The 14,334-nt window shown below is 44.3% G+C and overlaps 1 protein-coding gene across 1 annotated transcript in view; it reads left to right on the top strand.

Annotated features, from left to right (window-relative positions):
• UBASH3B (ubiquitin associated and SH3 domain containing B) overlaps positions 1-4,344 on the top strand; it is a 34,353-nt gene extending 30,009 nt beyond the window's left edge. Inside the window, exon 13 of the mRNA XM_080817046.1 lies at positions 1,156-4,344. Coding sequence (XP_080673172.1) covers positions 1,156-1,293 — 138 coding nt within the window. The 3' untranslated portion in view covers positions 1,294-4,344. The remainder of the gene's footprint in view (positions 1-1,155) is intronic.
• The last annotated feature ends 9,990 nt before the right edge of the window (positions 4,345-14,334 follow it).

Here is a 14,334-nt window from a genome sequence, read left to right as displayed (position 1 = left end):
GCAGCATGTGTTTCTGAGCTGGGAAGATGCGTGTATCGATTCACTTGACCAAGCTGTACTGAGTGGTGCTCTATGTAGGGCCTCGTGTAAGAGAAAAGGATGTGTTTGAGCGAGTTTTAGTTTCTAGGAGCGCAAATTTGGGAAGTAGCTAAGAATTCAAGGCAGATTATCTGGATTTCCCTGAGGAACCATGGACTGGATGAAAAGGGGTGAGTGGACCCAGATAGCTTCTGACAGCTCAGCTAGACGAGAGGGCCTGGGTGGTAGGCCAAAGGAAGCAGTGATTTAAAATGATCAGGCTGCAAGGCAAACCAGGAACAAGGCCACGAGACAAAAACCCATGAGAGTGACCAACACATCTGGATTCTTCCTTCTCAAGCCTGTGCAAGAGGCTTTCCCATCAGCTGCCCTCCCACACACTTCCCTCCAGGCTTCCTGTATCTGCCCCCAGAGAACCTGATTCAAACTCGATTGCAATGCTTTTCTCATTTTTTTTAAAGTTCATTTATGCATCTGTGTCCACCCTCATTACTCTGTAAGCTGCTTGAAGGCAGAGATTTTTGTCGTTTATAACCGCAGCTCTGGGCCCGTGCACAGAAATACGTTTAGGGACACCATGGCTCCTGACATTAGGAAGGGCAGGCTTCGGCTTCGACTATTACAGATACACATGCCAAGAAGGGGAAAAAAAAGAAAAGATGAAACTGGATGAAACATGTTTTAAAATAGCGTAATCTCTCCCATTGTCCAAATATAATTTCTGAAATGTCTGAGCTGCATTTTCAGCTTGATTCACAATTACGAATTAACTCCGGGCACCTCAGCTTTCTGTGTGATTGTCCTCTTTCCTCCCACACTATTAAGCAGCAATCTATAAATAATTACTTAATTACACTAGGGGAGCTCACCGTTTAATGACTCTTTTCTGATGAATCCCTTTGCAGTGTAAATGCCTTTCCCTCTAATTTGTCAATTTCATCAGTTTCGTTTTCCTTTATTGATTTTTGGAAGAGAGGCCGGTCTACAAAGCCCCTGTCAATTCCTGGGACTGTTCCTTATTCCCAAGGGCCACCTGAAGATCTTTATGTATAGGTCAAAGTGAAAGCATTAAACCTCTGTTTTCTGTTTCCCCTTCCTTTACTACTCTGACTTCAGATCCCATACTTGGGGTTTTGTTCCTGCGAAGAACTGGGAGAAACAGGGATATGGCAGCTGACAGACCCACCTATCCTCCCTCTCACCCATGGACCAACTGGGGGCTTCAACTGGAGAGAGACCTTACTGCAAGAATAAATCACGGCAGTGAACGAGAAGAGGAGGCTCTAGAAGGCCTTTGGGAGAAGCGTCTTTCTGTGTGTTTAGTGACAGTGGCCAAGTCCGTACCACCTCCTAAGTGGACAGCTCAGAGTCTTTGAGCAGATTTCCTTTCATGCTTTAAAGCTCTGATGATAAGACTGTGGGAATGAGAAAAAGACCTGATTCAGGGATGGGATTCATTCTCTCTGGATGCTTACCTAGCTAACAAAGCTTTTGAGAACCGTCTTCATAAATCAAGGCACCTGCTACAGCAGCAGATGTGTTCTTCCTTCCTTCTGTGCATGGCTAAGGAGCCGGAGAGCTCCTGAAGGGAGCAGTCAGCCTGCTCCAAGGAAGAATGCGAGAGGAGGGCGCATGTCCAGAATCCAGCTGGAGAGACCCGAGCTGCCAGTTGGGGGATGGGATTCTCTTTTGAACTCCATGTCCAGTTAGGCAAAGCCAAGCTGAGGGATTCTTTTTAAGGTTATTAAAAACGTGGCCCTGCAGAGAGTTGTTCTTATTACACATCAAATTCTACCCTCCCTAGGACCCCCACACCCGTGCTGCTGGCTCAAGATGCCTGCTTGATGACTCAGTCCACCCTGGTACCTACTACCGCCGCGTTTTCTCTAGAACAACTGGCTACGGCTTTTTGCTATGGCCCTTCCCCCTCGCTTCTCTCTGTGAAATGGGGAGACCAAGCACTTTTGGACACTCAGGAGGAAGACAGACGTGTGAAGTTTTCAACTGTGGGAGCAAAGAACTTGCAAAATATAAAGCGAACTGGCATTATCCACATCACAGCATTCCCAAATCACCATGATCTGCTCATCTTTGCCCCTAGAGTCTAGACTGTGGTAACTGGTGAAGGATGTTGGCATTTTGAAAGCATGTGTGTTTGGTCTGTTACTTGAGTAAGCAAGAAGCTCATTTCTGTGCAATATGGACGTCTTTACAGACCGTACCCAGGGTCAGGTCGTTGTACACAGAGTACTTGTCACCGAGGGCAGAACATCCACCAATGCATCAATGATACCAGGGATGCTCAAAGAAGTCAGGGAACTAATTTAAAGGATGACAGTCACGACTGCTGTGCGTGCTGTCATTTTCTATTTGTTTTTCTAGAACTTAACATACCAAGGTAGGGCTACTTAAGAAAAGGTGGGAGAGCCACGTCCTGTGGCTTCTCGTCACACCTGCTTCCTGAATTCAGAGGAAGTTTATTTAAAAGAAAAATAAATGACAATCAAACTAAGACATCAGTTATCGATGTGTATTTAATTGTGTGACTAGCTGACTGTTGGCCGCACACGACGGTCTGGTGCGGTGTAGTTCACTGTGTAGACTGTGTGTGCAGATGAGATCCGAGACATGTAGAGAAACAGTGTAGAACAAAACAGTGTATGTTGTAGCAAATAGTACATATGAAACCCAAAAACAGATCTGTGCTCCTATTTGAAACTGGAAAGTGAGGATTCCTAAAAAGAGGAGGAAAGTGAAAGGATGCTGGCTATGTGTCTTAATCAGCAAGAGGATTACAGTTGGGTTTTTTTTTTTTAGGCCACTTAGACAAATATGTCATGAATTTTAGATTTTAAGAAACAAACGTGATTTTTTTCTAGCATTGCACCAACACTGATCCAGCTACTGGGTATAAAAACACTCCGTGCTGATACCATTGAGTAATAGAAAATGTTTGAACCTTAAAAATAGGGGAAATATTCCCAGTAAGAGATTTCTAGGAGAAAAATCACATTACGGCTGATAGGATGTCACTGCTATTAATTCTTTCATCTGTAATGAAATTAATCTGCTGTTTAATCAGATCTGTAATGTTCATTAGATTCTCCACAAATTTTCTTGGACTTGCAATGGTCAGAATAATGCTTGAACACCTCACATCTGACTTCCTTGAAAACTGTAGCTATGTGTTCTGGGCAGCATCTGTACCTGGACAGAATAGGGCTCAGGATAGGTTATCCTCTCCCTCCCTCTTGGCTGTCTTGGTCCTGTGATGACCTGAGATGCCATTTCAGCTGGGTACGAGTCCATTGTCCTTAGCACAATATGGACGGAGTCTTAGGCTGTCCTCTACATGAGCAGGAGGCAGAGATCTGAAATAATTTGCTGAATAATTGATGTGGAAAATCCTGAATTAAGGAGTTTATTCTTCTGCTTTCATTATCCGGATCGTTGATCAAAATGGCCGGAATGGTCTGAATTCACATTCAATTCTCTTTTCACGTATTGGTATTTAAAAAACTAAGACTCCAATGGAGATATTCTTTGAAAATCATGTTGAATCTGTGTGTAATAAAAAGAATGCAGGAGTGTATTACATGATTTCATTTTCATCCAAAAATTCTAGGTTGACATCACACCCTGAACTTCAGCTCGATTCTTTTTAATCTGAGGCTGATGCTTATTTAGAACTAACATTGGGGGTGGGGAAGACAGGGAAGGACAGAAGGAAGAAAGGAGGGAAGGACAGACGGACATCAAAAGAAGAAGAACCAAATGTTACTTGCAGAGGGGAATTTTTTGTTTTATCGTAGAAATTTGCCTGAAATGGAGATGAAATTAACTACAGGCTTTGTTCTGGGATTGAAACTCTGAAACAGTTTGCTGCTGGTACAAGAGTGTCCCATCAATCCGCTAATGCCCCAGTATTATTCATAGGTAGGACTTCGGTCTCGGTGATTTTAACATGCCACGTCTATTCCTTGTGGACAGGAATAATTGGCACATTTTAATGCACAAGCTGGGGGTCTCACTTTCCCAGGCCCTCTTCTCCATCACTGCATCGGGAGCCCGGAGCCGGGAGCTTATTGCTTTACCCCAGTGTGGAGTTAGAATACAGTGTTTTCCATTACATTTAGATTCATAGAATCTGAATGGCTGATTAAATGGCCATCTGATGGCTGAAAGAGGGGGGTATTTTTCACCCTGTAGTGAATGGCTTGGAGGAGTTTCTACTTTTTATTTGAATTATACTTTAACCAAAGAATTATTTTAAAATAACCTTATATTTAAAAGATGATTTTACAGAAAATAAAAAATTAAAAAAAAATATCTCCTGGAGTGATGTCGGTTTGGTAAATCATTGTGGATAATTTTCTTGCATTTTAGGCTGATGTGGTCATTCTCCTGTCAGTGGTATTTGGATGCATCTACATTGTCCTCCAACGGCGCTTAGCATTACCATAAATGTATCTTTTCCACTCAACTAGCTGTGTTCCTATTGAAGGAAGTCTTCTGTTTCAATTACCTAGTGTCACTGGGAACTAATTGAAAAGCTGCAGTAAGAGAAGTTCTGTCTCATTGTCTTTGTAGAAAAGCGTCCCTCTGTAGCAAAAAGGGAGGCATTCCTCCGTAACCTAGGCACTCTGCAACTCCCGGGTTTAATTTGAAAGCGGTGATGAATTGCTCTTTTGAATCTACTCTGAGTAATGCGTGTGTTCGAATACAGATGAACCTCCCTCCCTTAATTTTCACAGGCAGAGTCACAACTGTACTGTGTCTGCGGGAACTCAGATAATGAGGCGCAAGGTTATTTGCATTTAAATTGTAGTCCTGCACACGTATGAGAACTAAGAGGCAGGAGTCTAGTCCGGCTGCCTTGCCGGCAGGGATGAGACTGGCCTTGGAGGGTAGGGAAAAGAGCATTTTTAACATCTACTTAAGTTAATACTCACTCTACAGAGGTGATGGGGGGATATTCTGTTCAGTGATGGCAGATGCTTTTCATGTTTAAACATAGGATTCAAATTGGATTTGCTTCTCTTTAACACTTCAACATAATGAATTTTTTCCTAGGAAAGTAACTAGCTATAATGAAAATCTGAGGGAAGGGGGAAAAAAATGCCACTAAAGACGGAGGAAATAACTTGATCTTTAAATACGTATAATATTACGTTCAGCGTATGTAAGTTTAAAATTATAGTGAGGAGTAGTCAAACTTAATAGACAATCAGCTCTTACAGATGTCTTACACAGTACCACTTAGCTGCCATTACCCACACAAAAATCAGGATTTTGCAGCTGTTGAACTATTCTTGGACTCTGTACAGGATACACATGTATCGTGGGAAATGTGTGCTGGTTCTTTCTCGGATGGGAACGCCATCCCAAAGCATTTCGGTTATGCATAGACCATTCTCAACCTGCTGTTTTTAGAGGTATATTGGTTTCTTTCTCATTTATAAGGCTATTGTATTTTTTTTATTCTTCTCTGTGATTCAGGTGTATTTATTTGAAGAAAAAAGTTTGTCATTATAAGAAGGGAAACCACATGGAATTGTATCACCAAATCCCTTGTAAACTACCTGTGGCATCTACGCTTTCCCAGCTATGTGCTCTTCCTCTGCATACAGCCCCAGCACCATTGTAACTAGATCATTCCATTCCAGGAGCATCTCCGTTTAAGTGGTTCACAGATGATTTAATAAAGAGGAACTGTGTCCTCAGTCAATCCAGAGCAATCTCATATTAAATTCTGAGTGGTCTCTATTCCTATCATGTTTTGAGTTGTTACTGCGGTCATTATTGTTTCGTGAATGTCCATTAAGAGTGGGATTCTTCGCTCAGGGGCCCAGAGCGGGGTTTGCTGCTGACGGAAATGGAAAGATGCTCCGGGAGCACTGTGGGTCTCTGATTCCCCTTTGGCGAGGCTTCCCTCTGGGTCACCCAGGCTGAAGAGGTGACACTCGCCCAGGGGTGAGAAACAGTGCTCCAAAATGCTCTCATTGCGCATGTGTGAGCCCTCAGCCCTCACCCCTGCTTGCCTTGAGGAGGTAGGTGCACAAGGGACCCATCCATAGATTAAGAATTTAGGTAAGAAAAGGGAAATCCAGCGCAAGCTACGTTCCACACTACCAAAAGTCATAATAGACCACCCCCCTTCTTTTTTGAGAAAAAGAGCATGAGCAGGAGGGGCAGAGAATCTCAAGCAGACTCCCCGCTGAGCGCAGAGCCCCACGAAAGGGCTCCATCTCTCCACCCTGAGATCATGACCTGAGCTGAAATCAAGAATCAGATGCTCAACGGCCTGAGCCACCTGGGCACCCCAACTCCATTTTTTAAGTAAAGCTATGTTAAGCTAATAGAAGTTAGAATAAACCGTGTATTCAAATTTATTCTCAGGACACGGACGCAGGTTTTCATGGACAGAGCCAGCCACAATCTGGGCCTCGTTTACTTCCTGAGGAAACGTAACAGCGAATGCTCATATCTGACAAAGGACCAAGCTATGTTTAGCTTCGCGGCTGGTTCTCGGTGGTTCTCTGCCTGACAGATCCCCAAACTCATTTTGCCCTCTTGTGATGTATGTAAAAGCTGCCTGTACGTCCAGAGAAAATGAAGCCACATGCTCTGGATTTGTTTAAGCCAAAATCAGCAAAAAAAAAAAAAAAAAAAAAATTTTTTTTTTAAATAAGTTGAGGACCAAAAAGCACTCTTCCTTCTAAAGAAAGAGAATACTTCATTTTGCCAGAAATAAACACATAAAACCCAGATGGCTTGCTCCTGACTGTGGAGAGCGGCAGGTCTGGAGAGCTCCTGGGTGACACTGTGCTGGTGGCGCAATCCGGAAGGTCTGTGTATCGACGGAGAAGAATCTCGTGATGTACCAGGGAAGCAGCCCTTATTCCGGCATCAGACAGAGCTGAGTTCTTATCCTGGCTCAGCCGCTTACTGGACCGCTTAACCTGTTCTCACCCGTAAAATGGGCACATGAGTTTTTACAGCCCGGTGGTGGGATATGGGATAATGACTATAAAATGTCTAGGGGCGCTTGGGTGGCTCAGTGGTTTAAGCCGCTGCCTTCGGCTCAGGTCATGATCTCAGGGTCCTGGGATCGAGTCCCGCATCGGGCTCTCTGCTTGGCGGGGAGCCTGCTTCCCTCTCTCACTCTCTCTGCCTGCCTCTCTGCCTACTTGTGATCTCTCTCTCTGTCAAATAAAATAAATAAAATCTTTAAAAATAAAATAAAATAAAATAAAATAAAATGTCTAATAGGGGCGCCTGGGTGGCTCAGCAGGTCAAGCGTCTGACTTGTGGTTTCGGCTCAGGTCCTGGTCTCAGGGTCCCGGGATCGAGCCCGGTGTCAGGCTCTGTGCTCAGCGTGAGAGTCTGTTTGTCCCTCACCCTCTGCATCTCCCCCTGCTCGTGATTGCTCTGTCCCTAAAGTGAATAAATAAAATCTTTTTAGAAAAGGATTTTCTCTTTCTCCCTCTCTCTCTCTGTGCGCCCTGCCCACTGCCCTGCCCACTCTCTCCGGCTCCTTCTCTTAAAACAAATAAACAAACTAAATAAATAAATAAAATGCCTAACAGGACACACTAGTAAGATGCTATCTGCTAGTAAATAAATAATTGCTTTTGCTAAGGCCAAAGAGAAATGAACACACATCGCCATTTCCTTATCTGTGGAACGTATCAGAGACAAGAAACAAAAGCAGCCTCATTCATACCGGTATCACTTACTACTATCCCCAGAAGTTATCTTCCTTAGTAAGAGGATTGTGTTGGTTGCATTCTGGGGTCTGCCTACCAGGCTGCCTTAAAGATTTACCACCTTCCTCTTAAAAGCCCATTTTTGTTTCTCGTAATTTTACAAGGTAAGGAGAGCAGGTATTAGGAACGCACTATATGAAAGAAACAAAGACACGGAGGGCGTGGATTCATCCCCCATTCCACAGTATTGACTGAACATGATGTTCTTGGCAGGGCAGCAGGCTGATGCTACAGTGACAAAGAAAGCAAGGTCCCCGCCCTTATGGAGCAGAGACAGAGACACGGAATACACAAACAAGATAATTACAGAGGCTGATCAATGCCGTCTAGGAAGAAAACTGGGTTATCCAGTAGTAACTCTGGGACGGATGTGGGGCAGGGCGTACTTGACATAAGGTCGGGCACGGTGTCCCCGAGCAGCTGGCCAGGAAGCCGGGTGCAGAGCTAAATGGGGTTTCAAGGAAGACCGAAGGAATGCAGATGCCCCCCAATGAAAAGGAGTTCGCTGGGGTAGCACACCAGGGGTCAGGGAGCTAAAGTTTAGGAAGCACGTCAGAAAGTGGGGGAGAAACAAGGTTGGAGAGGTAGGCAGACCTAGACAGCGAGCTACCTGCCCACAAGCAGAATCCGGCCCATGGCCTGTGTTTAAAGGGCTCACAAGCTAAGAATGTCTTTACAATTTCAAATGGTTAAAGAACACCAAAAGAGGAATGCTATTTCACGGCACATGCTAATTATATAGAATCCAAATTCCAGGGCCTATCAATAAAGTTTTATTGGCACAAAGCCATGCTTATTCATTTACATTTTGCCCAAGGCTACTTCCAGCCTGCTAGAGCAGGGGCTGCAGCAGACTCTGTATGGCCCACAAAGCCTAAAATATTTACTACTTGGAGCTTGACAGGAAAAGTTCGCCAACCTCCGCTGAGACCGTGGCGAAGCATTTGGGTTTTATTCTAAGCCTGAAGAATCCAGCTCAGACACAAGTTTACCTGGCATAAAAATTGGTGGGTTCAGAGGCTGGCAAAGTGATAGCCAACACCTCCCGAGTGCTAATGTGTATCAGACACTGTTCTAAGTACTTAACAGGTAGAAGCTTCTCTAATTTTCTTGACCACCCTATTCAATAGATACTCTTACTATTCCAAGTTTACGGGAGAGGAAGCAGAGTCTTAACAAAAATCCGGTAGCTCGCCCAAAGTCACATGGCTAGTACATGCTAAGGCACAGATCTGCGCTGTGTCAGCCTTGTTCCAAAGCCTGGACTAATCGTTTAAGATATTTTTGTAAAGAAATCTTAAGGCAAATATCGCCCAGCCCTGAGGCACCGGGGGGGATACTTGGTTTCTTTAGAATGCAGTTTGGAAACCACTGGTTTGCAGATGAGGACCGCTTGGGAAGTCATTTGTCCTGGGAAAGAGGTGTGAGGTGAAATGTGAAGCCGGCACCTGCCTGTCTGGGTGCGTTTCCCCCAAACCACAGTCATCAACTCCTACTTGGGTTCATTTTTCAGTGTGATCCATTTGATTCAATTCTAGGCAGCAGTCTTTAGAACAAAAGCTTAGCGGACTTTCTCCTTTTGCAGGTCGATCTAACCTACCAGGGTTCCTGGGGGCCCGAGATAAGAGCTCCAGACTGATAGAGGATCTTCTGTGTAGTATTGTGCCGCTTGGGATACTATGTTGAATTCATACCTCCTGGTCATACCTCCCACGCTGTAATTATTCTCCCCATTCTACAGATGGGGAAACTGACACCAAGAGGCTTGGGCGTTATTGAGGGCTACAAGGCCACCAGTGGCAGGGCCCAGGTGACAAGTCCAGATCTGTCTGACTCCTACCCTCCACCCGGTACTCATCCCACTAGGCTTTGCTGCTGCTGAAAAGCCTTTTCTCAATAATTACTGCGGTTGCCCTCTGGTTTAGAAACTCAGTAGCCACATTGTGTGTCTGCAACAGAGCTCAAAGACTCCCCAGCACCAGCTACAAACTAGCCACCCAAGGCATCTGCGGGGAAATGCAGGCAAGACCACTTCATGCCCTAGCCTTGGGAAAGACCACGGATTCTTTGCACCGGCCAGAAAATGTCAAGAAGAAAGTTTAGGCCCCTCTTATAATTGCAAAAAAACCCCAGTGGCTTCTACATATGGGGAAATCCCCTGTCATTCCTGACCCTTAAAACCATCCATCTTTCACCTACTTCATAAATGTCTCCTTCAGTTTTTTTTCAGAAAGCCTAGATTGACCGAGGTGATGGTGGGAGAGAGGGGATGTCTATTTCTCTAAAATCTGTACCCCCCCCCACGAAATGTTATTTCCTATTAGTACTGGAACATAGTAGGAGGATTCATTCAAGAAGACCAAAATGACAACAGGCCGTCAGCGGCGAGGCCTCCTACATACAAGGTGGTCAGTAGACACCCTTCCATTAGCAAACAGGTAGAAGGTCACTCCCTGACCACTGCGCTCCAACCTCATCTTTTCCTTCCACGCAGCAAAGCAGCCGCAGCAGCCGCCTTCCTCTACAAGCCCCCTCGGGGCCGCAGGCTGGAGGGGGGGAGGGGGAGGGACAGGAAGAACCGTGCAAACCACAACTGTGTGTCATTCACAGTCATAAGCCTGCCTTGAGGCTCTGCACCCACGGGCCATTTTAAACCTCAGTCCAGTGGACGACCATGACGTTTTTCAGGGTCTATGACCAAGTGACTATCACACCCGTGGGTGAAAAAGATACACTCGTTGCCCACAGCACAATCTAAAGTGAGGTCTTCTTTAAGGCTCTGGAAGAATTCGAAGTCAAGCATCCTTTTAGGCTTCAGAGCAAAAAGAACATCTCAAATGTTCCTTCATTTGCTCATTCATTTGCTCATTTATTTCATGTGCTGTTGTGGTCAGGTGCCCCCGATCTAGATGTTGAGATGGAAAAGGGAGGATGTCAGGTGAGATGGGTCTCTTCCACGGACAGCAATTCCCACAGAAGGACCCAGCTGGCATGTCCCATCCTTCCAGCCCCTGGGGGACCAGGGAAGAATCTGGGTGGCATGTCAGACAGGACACCCCAAATGCCAACTAAGGACCGGTATTTAATTCAACTAACCTGAACTTTGTTTCTCTGAATTAGATTATCATGAAAAGCAAATGTGGGAACATACCAGGTTCTCTTTAATGTTACCCTACAACTTATTCAATGTAATAATTATTAAAAACTATCCTATGGTAAACAACCCAGCAATCTAGCTATAGGTGAACAGGTAAACAAACTGTGGCATATTTACATAAGGAGCCACTACTTGGCGCTAGAAATGAATGAACCCTGAACACGTGCTATGTCACAGATGAACCTCAAAATAATTATCCAAGTGAAAGAAGCCAGACAAAAGAAAGTGCACACCGTATGATTCCGTTTATGGAAACTTCTAGGAAATGAAAAGCTAACCAATAGCGACAGAAAGCAGATCCATGGGGACTTCTGGATGGGAGGTGGGGAGGGACAGGAGGAAACTTGCAGGGGTGATTGGGATATTCACCATCTTGACAGTGATGAAGTGTTCATGGGTGTAGGCATGTGTCAAAATGTATCAAATTATACACTTTTGGACAGGCAGGGTCATTATGTCAGTTACACCACAATAAAGCTATTTGGAAAACTATGCCGTGGAAGGATCAGTGCCAGGAACACCAGGGTAAGTGAAACTCTGCATTCAGGAAGCTAGGAGCCTAGCAAGGGAGAAAGATACATAGTCAATTAATAGAATGCTAATCAGAAGACAAACCAGTATGAGAAAAAGAAAAAACAATTATGGGGCAAAGAAAAGGAGAGAGATGATTTCTTTTTTTCTAGGAGTACAGAGGACAGTAATGGCTAACCACATGCCAGGAACTATGTGTAGTAACTTCTTTCATTCTTACAGCAACCCTATGAGAGGGTACAGTCATTGTACCCATTTCACAGGTGAGGAAATAGGCTTTGGCTCCAGAATGCATGTTCTAGTCCCTACTCATCTCTGAGAAGTGCCACATTTGATCTGGGCCTTAGAAGAGGACTAGAATCTCCCTAGATAGAGAAGGCCATTTGGGGCCAAGAGGGCCATATGAGCTATGACCCAGTAAGACTATGACTATCAAAATGTTCAATATGCTTGAAATACGGCAAGAAAGTCCTCGGAGCATATTTTGAGTTGGGGTAGAGAAGAGGGCTGAAAAGTAGATTGGGGTTAGCGTGTGAATGGCCTTCAGTGATTTGCTGAAGAGTTTGGATGATGATCTCCAGGCAGAAGGAAGCCACTGGAAGTTTCTGAGCAGAAGAATATTCGTGTTTTAGAAGGAGAATGGGAAGAAAACAGAAAATCTACCTGTCTGCAGTTAAATAAACACCTGGAACATTTCATGGAAACCAATTCACAGGTGTGGCACGAAAATCACATTAAATCAATAGATTTGGACTGGACTACACTGTAATTTTAATTTCAATCTCAGGATATTTTATTTGCTGGTAACCTGAGTCCTATATTCATTCTGTTTTCACCTATGTTTCCATCCACTTTTACCCAACAATGAAAATTACAGAAAACCACCCCTGGAAAAGAGAAGCAGGGGCACCTGGTTGGCTTAGTTGGTTAGGCGTCCCAACTCTTGATTCCAGCTCGAGTCATGATCTCACACTTCTGGGATGGAGCCCTGCGTCAGGCTCCGCACTCAGTGGGGAGCCTGCTTAAGAAATCTCTCCCTCCCTCTCCCCCAGCTGCCCCTCCCCCAGCACTCATTCAATGCTCGCTCGAGCGCTCGCTCTCACGCGCTCTCTCTCTCTCTCTCAAATAAATAATTCTTTAAAAGAGAGAGAGAGGGAGAGAGAAAAGTAAAGTAATCCTTCTCCAGGCCCCTATCTGAATTTAATTCACAGCTGGACCAAGATTTTTTTCCACTGGCTTAAAATGAAAAGTCCCATGCTGACATTTTTACTTCTGTTTCCTGTAAAAGTGGTTTCCGACCTCCTCATACATTCGAGTTAGAGGATAAGCTCATGATCTGGAAAATGAGTATCTAGTTCCAGACAAGATGTTGGCTCCGTGCTGGCCCATGTGATATTACCAGAAATAAACTCCTGGCCCTCTGTGCTTTGACAGGAAGCATTAGGAGATCCTAGAAGGACCAGCACTCTCCCAGGTGAAAATGGGAGAAATTATCAACTAACCAAGGGCAATTCACATCTCCCATGGGAGGCCCAAAAAAGACACTGTGTACCCCGTTCCTTGGACTTTCTTAAAGAGATAGACAGGGTACAAAAAGAAGGCACCACCCGAAAGCAAGGACATGGCAATCACAGGAAAACTGAATGTTTAGACACCATAGAGCCTTAAATAGGAACCTGGAAGTACCTGGAGGAATTTCATGCCAAAAAAAAATCCAACCAAAGACTTGAGAAGATAAGACTTCAAGTCTTATCTTCTCAGCTCGGCCACTGACTGTAACACTCCAAGCAAACCACTCAGTCCTCTATTTTTTAAAAAATGGTAGGATGCAACTTATCCATTCCCTGTTTCCATAAGCAAGTCCGTATATGTCACAAAAGTCAACAACAATTATGGAGAATCCCGTCTGACCTCAGCCACACCAGCGGGTAGCAGAGTGAGGGTTAGCGCCTCAATGTCTTGATTTCTGTTCCAGAACGCTGTCCGTGTTGCTCAAACTTGACTTATGATACCCCAGAGAGCTTGTTAAACACGCAGGTGGCTCCTCATTCAAGTGAGAGTCTGATTTAATCACTCCGGGGCTGACCCTAGCCGACTGCATTTTTTGGCTGGAGGCCCAAGGCCTTTATATCATCATACAAGTAGGGAAACATTACCTTCTATCATGCTATGCCCTACAAGAAAATTCTATTTTCTCTCCTCTTTTCATTCTATCTGTTAAAATAGGTAAAATACTCGAGAGGCACCTGGATGGTTTGGTCGGTTAAGCGTCCGACTCTTGATTTCAGCTCAGGTCGTGATCTCAGGGCCATGGGATCGAGCCCTGCATCAGGCTCCAGGCTCAAGACAGAGTCTGCTTGAGATTCTCCCTCTCCCTTTGCCCTCCCTCTGCTCACACTCTCTTGCTCCCTCTCTCTCTCTCAAATAAATAAAATCTGTAAAAAAAAATTAATTAAAAAGGTAAAATATTTGAAAGATATTTTTGATGGATAAAATTTTCTCTACCCAAGTTATCAACAGATTTTTTTGTTTTTAAGTTTTATTCTATTATTTTGTAAAGTAATCTCTACACCCGAGTGAAGCTTGAACTCACCACCCCAAAATTAAGAGTCACATGCTTTGCAAATGGAGCCAGCCAGGTGCCCCCTCATTTTAACTAGAACCAGTGAATATTATTTCCTTTATAATTTTCCAAACATTGCGGTCTAGACTATTTTTTAACCATGAATCTATTAGTATTCTGCTGTGTGGCCTAGAAAAAATGAAATAGTGTATCTCAATTTGCCCAATTAATGACAATTAAATACCAAAATGGTACATTTGCCTATTGTCACCCCT

This window comes from Martes martes (assembly GCF_963455335.1).
Source record: "Martes martes genome assembly, chromosome: 10".
NCBI lineage: Eukaryota > Metazoa > Chordata > Mammalia > Carnivora > Mustelidae > Martes > Martes martes.
This window is presented reverse-complemented; position numbering and strand designations above follow the sequence as displayed.